The sequence below is a fragment of the Parambassis ranga genome, chromosome 7 (genome assembly GCF_900634625.1).
Source record: "Parambassis ranga chromosome 7, fParRan2.1, whole genome shotgun sequence".
Taxonomy (NCBI): Eukaryota; Metazoa; Chordata; class Actinopteri; family Ambassidae; genus Parambassis; species Parambassis ranga.
Genome location: NC_041028.1, coordinates 5,458,708 through 5,475,322, shown reverse-complemented (window position 1 = coordinate 5,475,322; position 16,615 = coordinate 5,458,708). Strand labels below are relative to the sequence as shown.

General features: G+C 39.5%; 2 protein-coding genes across 5 annotated transcripts; both read left to right on the top strand.

The window, feature by feature from the left end:
- The first annotated feature begins 991 nt into the window (after positions 1 to 991).
- On the top strand, positions 992 to 6,743 carry LOC114438566 (calcium-responsive transactivator-like). Of its 2 annotated transcripts, XM_028410019.1 has the most exons (11): positions 992 to 1,079; positions 1,773 to 1,849; positions 1,933 to 2,017; positions 2,979 to 3,111; positions 3,526 to 3,786; positions 4,364 to 4,528; positions 5,542 to 5,643; positions 6,100 to 6,192; positions 6,290 to 6,409; positions 6,485 to 6,612; positions 6,717 to 6,743. In XM_028410019.1, the coding sequence occupies exons 1-11, from the start codon at positions 1,011 to 1,013 to the stop codon at positions 6,741 to 6,743; spliced, it is 1,260 nt and encodes a 419-aa protein (XP_028265820.1). In that variant the 5' UTR covers positions 992 to 1,010. The 2 variants fall into 2 exon arrangements, with proteins under 2 accessions (XP_028265820.1, XP_028265821.1); XM_028410020.1 differs by lacking the exon at positions 3,526 to 3,786.
- A 3,779-nt stretch (positions 6,744 to 10,522) lies between these two features.
- LOC114439206 (cadherin-like protein 26) lies at positions 10,523 to 15,936 on the top strand. Of its 3 annotated transcripts, none has more exons than XM_028411028.1 (17): positions 10,523 to 10,632; positions 10,810 to 10,926; positions 11,013 to 11,159; positions 11,258 to 11,402; positions 11,487 to 11,659; positions 11,779 to 11,907; positions 11,993 to 12,175; positions 12,286 to 12,647; positions 12,730 to 12,872; positions 12,960 to 13,184; positions 13,319 to 13,552; positions 13,907 to 14,022; positions 14,164 to 14,226; positions 14,577 to 14,630; positions 14,934 to 15,038; positions 15,110 to 15,175; positions 15,316 to 15,936. In XM_028411028.1, exons 1-17 carry the CDS (start codon positions 10,597 to 10,599, stop codon positions 15,580 to 15,582), a joined length of 2,565 nt encoding a protein of 854 aa, XP_028266829.1. In that variant the 5' UTR covers positions 10,523 to 10,596; the 3' UTR covers positions 15,583 to 15,936. The 3 variants fall into 3 exon arrangements, with proteins under 3 accessions (XP_028266829.1, XP_028266827.1, XP_028266830.1); XM_028411026.1 differs by having other exon boundaries at positions 15,277 to 15,936; XM_028411029.1 differs by having other exon boundaries at positions 15,290 to 15,366.
- Positions 15,937 to 16,615: the final 679 nt, after the last annotated feature.

The following is a 16,615-nucleotide window of genomic DNA, read 5'->3' as shown; positions in this document are numbered from 1 at the left end:
TGTAAAGTTTGTCCCTTTTGAAATCTGACTTTATTTTGAATATAGACAACATTTCTTTTATTTTGAGATATCTTTAAGTTTCTACTTTTGTTTTCTAAGGAAGATTTTCAACCCTTACAGCCTGGCTTTGCCTTTTGAGAGAGTATTCTTATTTGTGCATTTATTTAACACAAGTTGCATGATATGATGCAATCATAAAATGAACTAAACAAATGTGTATTGAACTAATGTGTCTAGCCTTTTTTTGGCAAGCAACAAGTGAAGGGAATAAAATGGTTACTGCTAATGCATTTGTATTCTCCTCTGAGGCCATCTTATTCCCATATTGTAGAGGTGAAAGGATCTTAAATTGTGCAAAGCACAGTATGGAATTTAGATGATTATAATTACAAGGATCAGACATGTTTCCATTTTCTGCAAACCCTAAAGAATCAAATTCTAAATGTACAGTATGTAAATATAACAAGCAAAATGTATGTGTTGCTTGTTTAGAACTGCAAACATCCTTGATTTACATCAGGGGATGTCAGGTGCTACCTTAACAAATATGAATACTGACTGGAATCATGCAAGTTTTTTTTAAAAAACGAGTTTTGTAACAATTGCGCCTCAGAGGTTTGGCGCAATGGGCAGCCTACACAATGTAGACTGATTGGCTCTTATCAATCAAAGGAGACTCCGTCTACATCGAGGGGAAAGTGGTAGGCTACTCACTGTCTGGGTCATACCAAACAATGAGGGAGAGGGATCTTCCCCTGTTATCTAACTGGCGCTTGTCTGTGTCAGTATTTGCAGGCAGACAATGAAGATATTTTCAGCAAATTTTTTTTATTAATTTTATTCAGATAAACACAATATATATATATTTTTTCCCCGATGCCGAAGACGTGCCATTGGCACAACACCCCCTTTCCCCAGCAATGGAGAAACTAGCCTAACCAAATAGAGGGCTGCGCTCAGGATAATAAATATTAGAATAAAAGGAGCGCTTTTATTTCCCATATGACAAAATGTCGGTGGCGTTTTCATCGGCTCGCCCCAGAAGTAAAGGCGAGGTGACACAGCAGACGATCCAAAAGGTAAAACAAATCTTAAAGCGTCGTGTTTAAAGCTGTATTTTGACATGGATGGGAGTGTGTGTGTGTGTGTGTGTGAGAGAGAGAGAGAGAGAGTGAGTGAGGCGCTCCTCCAGTGCAGGGAAAGTAGCCTGTCGTAAATATCAAAGAAATGGCAACTGGTTTTGTAACGTTCCCGTTAACTGAAGGTGCGAAGCAAACAAAGCCACCACGGTGAAATGATGTCGCTTTATCAGCTGAACACCAGCTGAACACCGGCTGCGTCCCGGCGTATGATGCTGCCGTCCCCGCTGATTCCCGCGGATGATAACATTTTACTTTAGGAAATAGAAATCAGCTTTAGATGTTGGGACTTTAAAGAATAATACCATTGTTTAGGTGACGGCAGTACAGAGGTCTGTATGTGTTCATTATGTAGCCTACATCCGCTTTCTTGGACTATATGGAATATACATATATGGAATGTACTGAGAAAGGCATGACAAGGTGGGATGGATTGATTGAAATAGAGACATCTTCAATTTGCTCCATTAGAAAAAAAAAAGTGACCCAGAAAAATATTCCACTGATAGTTGAAGTTTTGGGAATCCAGGACAGCAGTGTCTTTAATGACTTTCAGTGGAATTATTGCACTGTGTCAGGAGATGCCCTGAACTGATTTTTTATTTTTCATTTTTTATTTTTTTACTCCTGAAGATGCTGGATGAAAATCACCATCTAATACAATGTATAATGGATTACCAAAGCAAAGGCAAAACAGCTGAATGCACACAGTAAGTATTTTCTTTCTGCCTTCTAAATGTTACTGTATGTCAAAATGGCTGACTGATGGTCTCAAATGTTCTCTTATTAACAGGTATCAGCAAATCCTGCACAGAAATCTTGTTTACTTAGCCACAATAGCTGATTCAAATCAGAACATGCAGTCGCTACTACCTGCGGTGAGTCTGGTTTGTAGTTTGTAGTCAGTAACATCAAACATAAATCATCTTTAATGTCAAACCATGCACTGAAAACATATGTGTGTATACTATGTAGGTTTATGGCCTGTGCCAGGAGGAGTAAAGTTTAGATTATTTATGGCACATTATTGTTCAGCAATATCATCATTCAATCGTACATTTATACACACAGTCCAGCATTTGGTACTCATGCCAGAGTCGTCATCATCACTGTAAAAATAGCCACTGAGCATCTTTCTCACCTTGGAGATGATATAGTACTCTGACAGGCCACTTCATGTTAATAGGCGAGCCCCTAGACAGTCTAAGTTTCTACTTGATGTGCCAAATCTGCTTCTTAATGAGTTTCCAAACACAGCAACGACTTAACAATGCATTTGGAGTTTGTTGTCCATAACTGCCTGGACATGTTCCAGAGTCTTGGGAGATATCCAGGTTTCTGAGAGTTTACTTTTAGTAACTGTCAGTCTATCAAAATTATATCATGGATCTTGATAGTGTCCTCCCAGAACTGGTGAAAGCTTAAATGCCCTCTAATGTTGCCGCCATGTTTTCAAAGAAACTCCTTGGGTGATGAGCTCTAAAAGCAGCTAACTTTCAGCAGCCTGACACAGAAATACAACTCCTCCCTAGCCACTGTTGTCCCTACAGTCTTGGGCAAGACACTTCACCCTAGCCTGTGGCGCGCCTTGCTAGTCATTGTATGCTTGGCAGCAGCTGTAAAGATAATAAAAAAAATAATCAAAAAAATTTCAAACCTTGTGCATAATCACTCAAAGAGTCAAGAACACCTGCATGAAACATGAGCTGTATAATTCATCTTCAAACTCAGGCCACAGACTTATTAATCTCCCGCTCATTATACTGTGCTGATCATGCAAGACAGATGACCCATTTATGTGTGATTCTGGAATCTCTTAACACGTCTCTTTATTTTTAGCCTCCCACACCTAATATGTCAATGGGTCCTGGAGGGATGGGCCAGAGTGGTGGACATGTGCAAAGCAACCTCAATGACAGTATGGCACCTGGACTGCCCCCCACATCACTGATGCAGAGCCAGATGAGTAATGGTGAGCGTTAACTACCAATAAGATTAGTTAGTTTGCAGATGTAAACATTATTTCCATGCAGACCTTGTATGTGAACATGGCTCCATTTGTTTGTCCCTTGTCTTGTGTGCTCATCTGACTTTGATGCATGTTTGTCTGCAGATACAGTACCATGTCTCGTCTGCCACACTGCCTCTCTTCTTCACTGCCTGCAAGTATTGGTAGTTTTATGTTCTGCTGATGAACATTCAGATTTATTTGCAGCTATTTCCACTTTTGCTTTTGTTTGTTCTTATTATTACACACATCTTAACCATTGTGCAGCCATGTAAGCGTCCTGTAAAGATGAACTGAATGTGGAACCATGATTAACATGAAATGGCACCACTGAGGAAGATGTGCTTAGCTGCTCTGACTATACGTGTGTGTCGTCAGGCCCCAGCCATGCCCCCATGCAGCAGCAGCAGCAGCATCAGCAGCAGTCTGGTCAGGTGCAGTCGGCAATTCTCTCCACATCCCTCAGCCTTCCAGCCAGCAGCTATGGTAGCTCGGTCTCCGGCTACAGCCACACTGCGCCCTCCTCTCAGAGCAGCATGATCCAGGGCCCTGGGCCTGGTTATGGCTCTTCCTCTACTTCCTCCACGTCCTCCTCCTCCTCCTCCTCCCGCAGCAACATCAACATGCAGTGCAACCAAGGTGAGCCAGGTATAGGACAGGTCACAGAAAACATCAGTTTTTTGTGGGCAGGAACACTTTAGTACATTAAATCCCTACAGTATATTCTGAGCTGAACGTGCTTAAAACAGCTGCTTATATGCACTCAGTGCACATTGAAGTAATTCATAACCAAACACATTCAGTTCATCAAAAAGGGTGTCCTTCCTCCTCCGCACTTCCTTCTGCTCTAGGTTTAACTTCTACTAACCCTGACCCTGAGATGCAGCCCTTCTTTCCCTGGATGTCCATGCCTATTGATTGTCCCTATGTTTATGCACTGACTGCTCTGGCTTCTGTTTGCATTTATACTTCAGAGCAGCATTTTGAAAGCATCTCTTCAAAGTGATTTTTCTTTGAGAGACTCCTGACTGCTACAGACTCCCTTTTGTTTTGCCTTTTCCCCATGCCCCAATTGCCATGGACCTCCTTCTGCATTTGTGTATTAGTTTACTTATATTTTTATTATTTTGTACCAGCCTCAAATGCTGCTAATATTGGGTTTATCTCTGCATTATTAACCTATAAGATCTTTCCTTCCAAAAAATCCCGCCTTTAGTCTCAATGATGCATCAACAATCTGCCACTTCACACTACTCCTCGGCCCAGGCTGGAGGCCAACACTATCAGGGACAGCAGGCCATGGGTATGATGGCTCAGGGCAGCCAAGGAAACAGCATGATGTCCCAGAGGCCAATGGGATCCTACCGCTCCTCCCAGCAAGGTAGGTGGTGAGACTTTGGTTTGGCACGTGGTTTAGGCAGTTTGTGTTTGAGTGCGACCTCGATAAGTGCGTGTGTGTGTCTTGGTAGGAGTTGGTTTTGGATTCCTTTTAAGGTTCTGTGAAACGTTCTAAGTATTTATATATTCATCAAAGCTCATAAAGTCAGAGTGATGATAACAATTATCTGCAGTTGTCTCTGCAACTTTAAGAGGCAGGCTGGAGATGTATCACTTGTGTCACATTAGGTTTTTGTCCCTGTAAATTGCTTAACTTGCTATGTCAGCATGTGCCTAATAATAGCTGTGCTCTGTCTTGTTGTGTCTTTTGAAGGGTGTAGAGTTGGCACGTAAAAACTTAGATGGCAAGTGGGATACTAATTCCAGTCCTCCTCTGCATATTATCCTCGTATGACTGGGTTAGATGCTGGATTTTCAGATAGAATCATTAGTATCCCATCAATTGTTGTGTCCATCGTTAAGCAGAGTGACCTGATCTTCAGCATCTACCTGTTTGTTATGACTGGTTGGTCATATAACTTGTGTTATAAGTGCACAAATTAAGACAATACAAATGCTTTTTTTGATGGTATTTGTGGTTTGAAAAAAAAAGAGCTCAGACTGGTCTTTGTGAGTTTTGGTTCTGCTAATGTTTTTAGGCAATATTCAAAGAAAAGGGGAAGAAGTGGAATCTGGAGTTTCTGCACACCACCACCAACAAGCAGAGATCGGATTCTGTTTTCTCTACTATTTATGTCGATTTTCCATGAAATTATTGACTGTAATTTCTTCACTTTAATTTGTATTGATCAGGTTGGCACAGAAATCTTTCCTTCATTTTAATATTATTATTATACCAACCTGCAGAAAGTCCTTAAACACAACCTCTTAACAACATTTCCATATTTATCTATATATAACTATTTGTTATGAGCGCCACACCCCCTTAAGTGTCCAATTCAGCACCAATTGGTCCAATCAGCTGTTTAACCATTCGTGGTGTCGCCTGTCTTGCAGGATCTGCACAGCAGTACATGGGACAAGACGAGTTCTACGCAGAGCAGTATGGACACACTCAGAGCTCCAGCGAGCCCATAAACCAGCAGTATTACCCTGATGGTAATCATGCACATCCATAAACTTCATACACACAGCTCTCAAACACACAAACCCCACATTGCAGGGTCATGCCATTTCCTTTTTTGCTCACATGCCTCAGACAGATTTACTGCTGCTTTCTCCAACCCTCTCTTATTGTGGGAGACAAAAAAAGTATTGAAACAAAATGCAAAAGTCTTACATTAGTCTCAATTCTGTTTCCTGCCAGTGTGTCTGTGTCCATACTGTCCCCCTTTGGTGTGCCGAAATTTCAGATTTCAGAGAGTGCATTAGTAGTGTGTTAAGGAGAGAGTGCAATCTTCCTCCAGGGTGTTTATTTATGCTTAACGTTGAAGTTTGAAGCTTTGAAAATGTTTTCGGTTGCAATCTGCAAATAATACTTTCTCCTCCGCATGTCAGTGGGTATTGGCTTAGCAGAGGAGAATATTTGCATGTGTTGAATCATGTTCTTTGCAGGTCACGGGGAGTACTCATATCAGCAGTCCTCATATGGTGAGCAAGGCTATGACAGGTCGTTTGATGAGTCCTCACAGCATTACTACGAAGGGGGTAACAGTTGATTATTGTAACACCTCAGCTTGTCTAAGTACTTTTCCTTGCAAAACTGTTGTAAATATCTAAGTGTAGCTGCCATGTCTACCTCCAGGTAACTCTCAGTACAGTCAACAGCAGGCTCAGTATCAGCAGAGCTCCGGCCAGCAGCAGCCCTTCAGCCAGCAGCAGTACTCCTCTCAGCAGGGCTACAGCGGGCAGCCACAGGGATATGGTAAGAGAAGAGCTCATGAAGGCGTAAACGTAAACACACTGAACATACGAACTTAACTTTGCTTTTGCACTACAGGTCCTGGGCAGGGAGGATCTTCACAATATTCTCAGTATCAGCAGGGTCAAAGCCAACAGTATGGATCCTACCGGTCTTCCCAGGGAGGTCCAGGAGCACAGACACAGAGGCCCTACGCCTATGAACAGGTACATCATAGTGCATATGCAAAAATACCTGTACAATCTGTCATATTAAGCTCTTTTTAGATTTATTTATTGTAAAAGCACCAACACAATATTTTACATTTCAGGGTCAGTATGGAAACTATCAGCAATAAGGCGCCTTTGCTGTTGTAAGATAATGAGAGATGGAATGGTTCAACACTATCTCACCAGGCTCAGCTATGGAGTAGAAGATCTGGCTGCATCAGATTGATTATCTCTCATTAGTTCTAAGAATAAGTAATCTAGTGATTCTTCCTTCCTGTGTTTTGCTCGCTACAGGGTTCTGGCTGGTATTTTAGGGTTTGAAGTGCTGCCGGTCACAAATGAACAGTCAGGGTGCTTAAGGATCAAGTTAATGTAAACATTATATGGATTGAATAGGTTACTGTAAGGGAGCAAAGAGTCATTGTACATGCCTCAGCGACCTGCAAACATCATTATCTTTATTTGAGGGGCTTTGCCTTACGCTATATCCTATCCTTTTTGATATACCTTTATATTATTATTATGTTTAATTTTTTGCACATTGGTTCGTGCAATTGATATAAAAAGCAAATATGCCTTGAGAGAAACCTTGATATGTGTTTAATAGACTAGGTTCAGCTCTTGCTTTAATTACTAGTGGACACACTGTCACATCTCATTTTATTAAGGAATGTTTATGAAGGTGAAAATGTTGGTCCTTGAACCTGACTTGATCGGTGGGTTGTCTGTGTTAGTCAAACTGTGACGTGTTGCTGTGTGGTCTAACATGACGTGTTTTTCACTCTCTGCATATGTCTTTCTGAAGTATCACGCGTAATACATAGGTGACCAATCAAGAGTTTAAAAAAATGTGTATCATTGTCCACCTCCATCGTGGTAGTATTTATAATGCTATACTTTAGAGTAGCTTTGCTCTGCAGAGAGATTTTATGCACTCTGATGCCGTTTTTGCCATTTTTTTTACTTAAAAAATGCATTTCCACTTTGTCTGCACTTTATTTTGCAGTGACAGTATGTGTGTTATCTGATATTTTGTATTGTAGTAGGCTGTTTTCAACAAATGTTGACACAAAAAAAGCCAAAGTAAAACAGGAACCGAACAGTCACATCCTACTGCCCACTACTTCAATAAGTGCAATACACTCAGTGAGTCATGTTGAGGGTTGGTTCTAACAATGAGCTCAGATTTTTTTCATTATTTGTTATTAAATATCATGTTTCATCATGATATTTTTGTACTTATGTGACAGATTATTTGCAGTCATTAATCACAAGCATAAAGCATAAGACAAATGTTGCAGGGGTATATATGATACAAGCACTTATCATATTTTATCTATCTATCTATGTATCTGTCTGTTTATTTATTTGAAATATATCTGGTCAAGTCACTGTTTCTTACAGTTTGATCAGTAATAAAGAACAATAACGTGGTTGTAAGGGTCCAGCTTTGCAGTAACTCAATGTACCTCAGAGGGATAATCTAACATTGCAGCAGGGGTAATCAAGAATGGGAGATACCTGGCTGTCAAACAGCTAAATAACAATGTACCACTCAACAGTGACAATCACAGGCTTCTCTGTACTATAATGATATGTTATCAGTGTCTCTGTTTGACTGTGAATCGGACATGTATGGCAAGTCTTTTACAGTTCAGTGTATTTTGTCATCACTGTGTGTGTGTGTGTGTGTGCGCCTGTGCTAGAGAGAGAGGGAGAGAGTGAGTGGAGTTCAATGTGCGTAATCCAAATATGAATGTTATCTACTTAATCTATTGTTCGATTGCATTGCCTGATCTTTTCAGCTGTCTTTTGTTACTGTTTGTTATATTAAAAAATAAACTGACATTTACCTTTTGTGTGTCTGCACACTGCATATTTGGCAAGCAGGATGTTCATTGTTACGCTTAAAATTATAGTTATTATTAATATGCATGCAATGCTGTTAAATTATAAAAATAATTTGGGCATAAATTCCCTAATATTATAAAACCAAGGCCTTTCTATAAAGATAGCCCAACAAAAGTGATCAAATAAACCAGAACTCTGTAGATTAATTAAATTAAGTTGAAAAAATGGCTTTTCTTTTATCATCATCCTGAGGTAACTCACATTCCAGCACAGTAGATGGCGGTAGAGGACTGTAGGATAGCTGTAAGTAGACACGGGGTAATGGATTACAACAATGGTTAGACTATTATTGGGACAATACATCAAATATATAGGTATATAGAATTGCATATTAGTCCACAAATAAAGTGAATGGGTAAAATTAAATACAAATGTGTTACATGTCGTGTATAATTCTATGTTTAATTCAAATCTTGCTGCCTGGAGTATCCTGTTTGTAGTTTGTTTTGGGATTGTTCCTGGATTTCTGTCCGCTGTAATGCTTCTAAACAATGGTCAAACTTCAGTGTGGTCACAAACAGCTCTCCTGTCCAAGCTGCTGGCTTGTCTGGTGAGTGTTGTGGGGAGAATGTATGTACACTGATGGTGTTAATGGTAGAGTTCAGCCCAGCTCCCGAGTACTAAGGAGAAAGGTGCCAGGGGAGCAACATGTTTGAGACCCCCTCCCTGGATGATATGGTTGACTGCTTTGATGACTGAAAGATATTAAATAGTACATATAAAGGGAATATTTAAATACATTCATTATTTTCAATCTGTTAAAAATATCAACTTAGATGCTCATCACAGGACCCCAGTGTTTTTACCAGTCATGCAGAGATTTTAAGTTCCTTCACTCCATCATGTAGTCCTGATTCAAGACCCACTGGTTTCTTCGTGTCCAGCAGCTTTCACTAACTCTCAGGACAGCCTCCTCCAGTAATCCTGGGTTGGCATCTGCCCGTCTTCCTCTACCAGGAGGTCTGTATGAACTTACTCAGCTGGCTCCTCTCTGTTCCCTCTATTGCTACCATGGCCCTGATGGCTAAAGAAGTTTGGTGGATGAATAACCAAATATGATTTGTCAATGCTAATGTGGTTCCTTCCCTCTCTCCCCACTTATATCTGAAAAATCAATTTATAACTGAAATAAACAAATGATTACATCAACATCGAATAACAGTGAAAAAGCACCTGCATAGTAAAAATGATTTCAGTTTCCTGCATGCTGCTTTACTGGTGGAACAACAATGCACAGCCATACCTGTGACACAGAACGCAATGCATATCTGTGAATATCCAGCCACTCATAACTGAATATTAGTCAAAAAGTAAGTTTGCCATTTCACAAATTTAATGGTTCTTCTGTTATTTGTTTTTATTTCCCCACACTGGGCGTTGTCTAGTTACAGCCAGTATCTTTTCCTAAGAAATGATTTTATCAGAACTGCCGGTAAAAAGCTTTGTACCTACGTATGTGGTCTGAGTGTGATGCTGGCTGGGACATGTAGAATCACAACACCGTACCTTTGAGTGTGTGAGAAAAGAAACCAACATTTCAACCATAATGCTGCACAGATTTATTTGAGCAAAATACATTTTCCAAGCAGCCTGATGTTCATGTTCATTTAAAACAACAGAGAAAGAAACACAGTTTTAGCTCTGATGTTCTTTTTGGACAGAACCCCATTCCAGGATATATTTCTATGAGCTCTTCAGGTCATGACCATGAAGACAACACCAGGTTTTAAACAGGGCGAGTTCCATCTGTCATTGCTAAAGCAGGGTTTATATCACTGAAACCTAATGAGGTTGGTGGTTTGATCCCCTGCCCCGGCTACATGTGTATGGAAGTGTGCTTGTGTGTACAAAAGGGTGAATGTGAAGTAGTACTTATAATCGTATTTATTTCATGTCACTTTGAACCAGCCAATTGTTGATGAAGTTTCTTTATTGCTTAGATACATGAAGTGAAATCATAATAATCAAAGGCCCTCCCACTCACTGCTGCCAAAAACATGCACTCATCTCTAACTCCAGCATTTTCAAGGAAGAGTGGGTTATGTGACGGACTAACTTCTGAAACATAACATGGAGATAATTCATTTATATCTTCTCATAATGATAGTAAGTATATTAAGTTTCTTTTTTTCCCAAAATCGTCCACTTTTCCTTGTTAATTCATCTTCACTTTTCAAAGATAAAAACAGCGTATTATGGAACATTTTATGTTAAATAAAAGAACTATGTGTGAATGAGAGTGTTCTTTATATTATAATAGCCAACGCTAATCTATAATTGCAGTGTGTGGGAGTCCATGGGTCATCTTCAGAAGTTCTGCAACGTAACAAAAGAAACTGGATCATAGATTCCTTTGAGATTGATGAAGGAAAAGTTAACTTTCCATATCCATTGGGTCACGTGAGTAAAAGAGTAAAGATGCATTCATGTGAATAGTACATAAATGTTCTAACATTTGCTATTGTTGTATATTGTGCTTAATACAGATTAAAATTGAGAAGAACCTCACTCTGTACAAAATACATGGTCCAGGTGTCGATGAGGAGCCAAAGGGAATATTACAAATTAATGAAGACACAGGAGAGATTACTGTCTGCAAGCCTGTGGACTATGAGAAATACCAAAGTTTTACAGTAAGAAGGAATTTTATGATGAATGTAAATAAAAGACTGTTATAATGAGCTTCTGGACAGTGTTAACCATATGTTAATGTGTCGGTCTTCCACTACAGTTGACATTTCTGGCACTGAATAGAGAAACCCATGTATTAGATACACAACTGGGCATCGAGATAACCATTACTGATGCAAACGACAACCCTCCAATTTTTGACCAGATCACATACAAAGTGTCCATCAAAGAGTCAACACAGCAAGGTAACTTTATCACTGTGAGAATGAGGATATAATGATTTTATCACCATAAAACGAAACAAACGTCTCTTCTTTTGATGCCAACAGGCACGGACGTGATTACTGTGAAAGCAACAGATGCTGACAGCAGTGAGGCGTTTAAAAACATCGACTTTTTAATAATTTCAGTTGAACCTAGACCAGAGCAACTGGAGTTCTTCTTACAAAAGTCTAGCCAAAATACCGCCACCATTTCATTTAAAGGATGTCTAGACCATGAGGTGAGAAAAATCTAAATAAAAACTGAATTTTCAGTCTCTTTTGAAGGGGTTCAGTTGGTAGATACATTTGATATATTTGTTATGGATCTATTAACAAATTGTCTTTTTCAATCCACCAGAAAGCAGAGCGATACTCCCTCAAACTGCAGGCCAGAGACCATGGACCAAAACCACTTTCTGGCAACTGCACTGTCATAATAGACATAGAGGATGGAAATAACCACCTTCCTGTGATCACACAACAAAAAGTAAGCAATTACTTATTCTTAAATGACCTTTAGAAATCCATGACAGCTGCTGGAGTCTGTTTTCATTGTTTTTCTCTAACTTTAGGGTCCAGCAAGAGTTAAAGAGGGAGAGAAAGGTGTTCTTGTTACACGTCTACAAGTTACAGATGAAGACACCAAAGGTACAGAAGCCTGGAGAGCAAAGTATAAAATCCAAGGAGACACAAGCAACAAGTTCAAAATCACCACTGATCCTGAGACAAATGAGGGACTACTGTGTGTAGAAGAGGTATTTTACTGTTGTTTGAACTTCATAGAAAATCCAGTGTCACCCAGTTTTCATTAAGCCTGCTCTGATCTAGTTCTGTCTTTTGCTTTAATTGCCTTCATTTTTTACAGCCTCTAAACTTTGAACAGGGTCCTGTGCTGAACATCACTATCACAGTAGAGAATGACATCCCCTATTATTCATGTAAAGTGGAGAAACGCACCTACACTGGTCTTTGGAAAGTTGTTACTGTTACTGGTGCTGCTGGAAGTGGCACCATGGTTGGTGGTTCATCTGGATCCATAGTTGATGCCACTGGGACACAAGGTTCATCCACCCATCAAGTGACAGTGACTGTGATGGATGTTAATGAACCTCCAGACTTCAAAGAGAAGAACAAAACTGTTCAGTTGCTTGAAAATAAAAAGCCAGGCCAACATCTGGCTATATTTACAGCTACAGACCCTGACATCACCAGTGCAAACACATTCAAGTAAGTCACAGGATGCTTTCAGACCAGAACAATGTTTTCATTGCTGTGAAGTTATGCATTTTACTATATTGACGTGTTTCAGATACATAAAAGGAGAGGATCCAGCTGACTGGGTTACAGTGGACGCAGCGACTGGAAGAGTGACCACATCAAAGATCATTGACCGCGAGTCACCTCATGTTAAAGACAGTGTCTATGTTGTCACAGTGTATGCTGTTGACGATGGTATGACCCAGAGAATATTTACATACTGCTTTATACTACACAATTTCTCATTAGTGAACATGTGCAATACATATGTTTGATTATCAGGTAAGCCTCCAGCAACAGGCACTGCAACTCTCAACATCCATATTACTGATGAGAACGACCACGCTCCAACCCTGGCTGTCAGCACAATCGACATGTGTCAGTCCGACGAACCCTCTATGGCCAACGTCACAGTTTTGGACCTGGATAAAGAGCCATATGGGGGACCTTTCAACTTCAAACTCCATGGAGAAGTTGAGGGCAAATGGAGAGTTGACCCTGAACAAGGTGAGCTCCAGCTCAGACAACTTGTTTGGGGTTGATACATAGCTTAAGTCATATTAGTGATAGTGCACTTCATGCAGAGTGCTTGAAGAAATCTTTACAGTATGACTGAATATGCTTTCATTTTGGATGTACAGGGTATACATTCTACCTGGTGAAAGAGAAAACAGTTCATTCTGGACACCATGAATTGGCTGTAGAAGTGTCTGATCGTCAAGGGAATGCAGCTGTCCACAATCTGATGGTTACTGTTTGTAACTGCCCAGACAATGTGCCAAGCATGCCAAGCTGCCAAAGACAAAGAGCCACTGGCTCCACACTAGGAGCAGGAACACTGATGGTCATGGTTTTCAGCATGCTACTATTTACAGGTAGGATGGTAGTAACTAAAAATACCAGTTTTATTCTGTGGACATAAGTCTTTCCCTGAGTAAAAGGGTTAATAACCACTGCTTTCCCACTGCAAGATTTTGGGGCTTCATAATCAGCTGATTCAGTGTTTGTGTTTTCCATTCTGATGCATTCAGCCCTTCCTTACCAGGAAAACATAACATAAAGTTTAAGTTTCAGTTGCTGAAACTGGAGCCTGATCTTTATCTAACCCCTTCCCTTTATTTTAATGCCTGTCCTTACCCAGTAGGTGGTGTGGCTTTCATTGTACATGTGTGTGATCAATCATAAATCTAATACTACATGGTGTTGTGTGTTCAATCTTTAAACTCAAGGTTTGCTGCTTTTGGCATTCCTGGTGTCATGTAAAAGACAGATGACAACATTTCCAGAAGACACAACGCAGAGCCTGATGAGGAGTAATAGTGAGATACCAGGAGATGACTGCAAGGTAAATTAACTGTGTAAATGTTCAAAAAACCCTGTCAGCATTAGTTTAAAAAAATCATTGGACAGAATGATCATTACTTTATCAGACTGTTTGAGAAGAGGTTATTAATATAAATACTGTGGTGGTTGTTGCATGTTTAAGGTGATTCATCCGCTGCTGAACAGTGGTGCGAATGGGAACCTGACCCAAATAAAATTTAAACAGGTAAGTGATGTTCATGTTGACATGGGTAATTTTTGTGTTATAATAATATATACCAAATATTACAGAAATTAACAGTTCACGCTGTATATGAATTTCACATAAAGGATAAAGAGGAAGATAAATAAATGGGGTGGTAAAAATGTACATTTATAATAAAGTATTTTGGGATTTTATAGCACATTAATGTTAATCAGCCTGAACCTATAAGACCTGAGTGGAAGGAAAAGAAAAAACTAACTAACTTTTAATTTAGTTCTTTTTCGTTATTATTATAACATTTACTTACAACAAAAACATAATGTCAGGTGCTTGTCATTTCTTGACATTAATTGTCTGAGCTGTGTGTACAGATCAAAATAAACAGCTCAACGGGCTCCACCATCACAGGAGACTCTGCAAATGTGGTATGAAAAGTCTTATTATGTTCATTAAATTCTGTCTTATGTAACAATTGAAAACATTAAATGTATAATATGTATTAAAGTATATGATTAGGGTATTCATATTTGTTAAGACATTGTTTTTATTGATGTTTTGGTCAGTCACAGGCAGCAACATAAAGAGCAGAAAAAGGAAATTGTGGCACTTTTAAGTTTGATTGTGTTGATGACATTTATTACCGACTAGAAGGACACCGCATTAATTGCCAACATTTGTTTGGACCACAACGTGCCTTAATTTACCAGGCGTTTGTTTTTCTCTCACAGTTAATTGATTATGTGAATAAGGGGTTTCAGGCACAAGCAAACAACTTCAACCAAAGAAGTATCTCCATAAGAAACACTGTTAATGACAGGATCTCTAACAACACGGTATTAAAACTATTAGTACTATTATTGTTGTTGTTGTATTCCAAAAGTATTAATTATTTGAACATATTCAGTCAAGAAGTGCATCATCAACCATCGGAATGAGACATTTCAGCAAACACTGGCTACAACAGTTGGATGTAAGAGCTTTTTTCATGCAAAATGTTCACAGTTCAAATCTTTTAGAGCTCTGCTGCTTCTGTTGTTATTGATGTGTAACTATCTGCTTCTAATTTCCCAGACTTTGGATGAAGACAGACATTATAAACTGCTATTAGAGGTGATGACAGGGATGCTCTACAAACTGCAGGAGCCGAGCAGGGAACTGCATGATTATGAACCTCATGTGTACGCTGAGGAGGGGACGGAGGATTGTACATTTGAGCTCGACGCCATCTCCATCGCTGATGTGTCCTTTGACCCAGACATGGAACTAGATGTCAGGTTCAGCACTCTGGCCTCAGTCTGCATGCCCAGTGACAGCACTGCCTACAGCACAGCCACCTCACACAGCAGCTTTGATTGGACAGTCACAAAATCAAACTAAATGACAGCGACTGAGGAAATATTAAAAATAGATCAAAAGTATTAAGTTCTGAAAAATATCTGTAGCATCATTTAGTCCTGTGCACTCATTTTAATGGGATTTGTTATTGTAACTCTTACTGATCAGAAGAATAATGTGATTCATTGTGGGGACAACGTTATGATAAAACAATGAAGTACAGACTACATGTTTTCTTGTCTTATCTTGTGTGACATTCTTATGTGAGCATTAGCTCTATTAAATACACAGAGGTGTTATGGAGAGACAGGATACTGTGGAAACTGATGGGGACAAGTTACAACGAGGAAGTGGAGTTTGTTTTTCTTTCAATGAAAGTAGTCACACCTTCAGCAATGCATGGACTGTTGTGTGAGTGTGTGTGTTATTTGGTTCTGTAGACATCCTGGTGGAACAGTGAAATGTGATAAGAGGGAGCGGCTGTTCCAACTAGCCAATCTTTAGAGGATTGTGCCAAATCTTCTTTAACATGAATTAAATACAAACAGAACACCACAGAATGAGGGCATGTAGTAACATTTAAATGCACTCATCCATTTAGTATGAAAGGTGACTGACTACCGAGCACAGCAGATAACATCACAGGCTGCCATAACGTGTTGGAAAGGCTTTTCCAAGGTGCCAAACTGTGGTGAAGTCACAAAAAAAGAGAGAAAAAATATAATATTCTAGTCCTGCACACTTTCTCAGGATTTCTCTTTATAATCAACAAGGGGATATGTCAACAAAAAGGTTTGTTTACAGTACCTAAGCTATACTTCTACAACCCTTAATCTAAGATAAATATAGTAGGCCCAGTGTATTTAAAGGTAAATTGCATTCTTTTACCAAAAATACGTTGCTGATAATACTAACACTGCTCTCTAGTGGCAGACTTTGGTTACTCGGTTATGTGAAATACAAACGTTATAAAAGACTTATAATGTAAGTCAATGTAAGTCAGACTGATCATAAAGAGGTGACATAAAAGCATTTATTTATTTATTTTCTATTCCTCCTCGTGTCCTTCGATTTG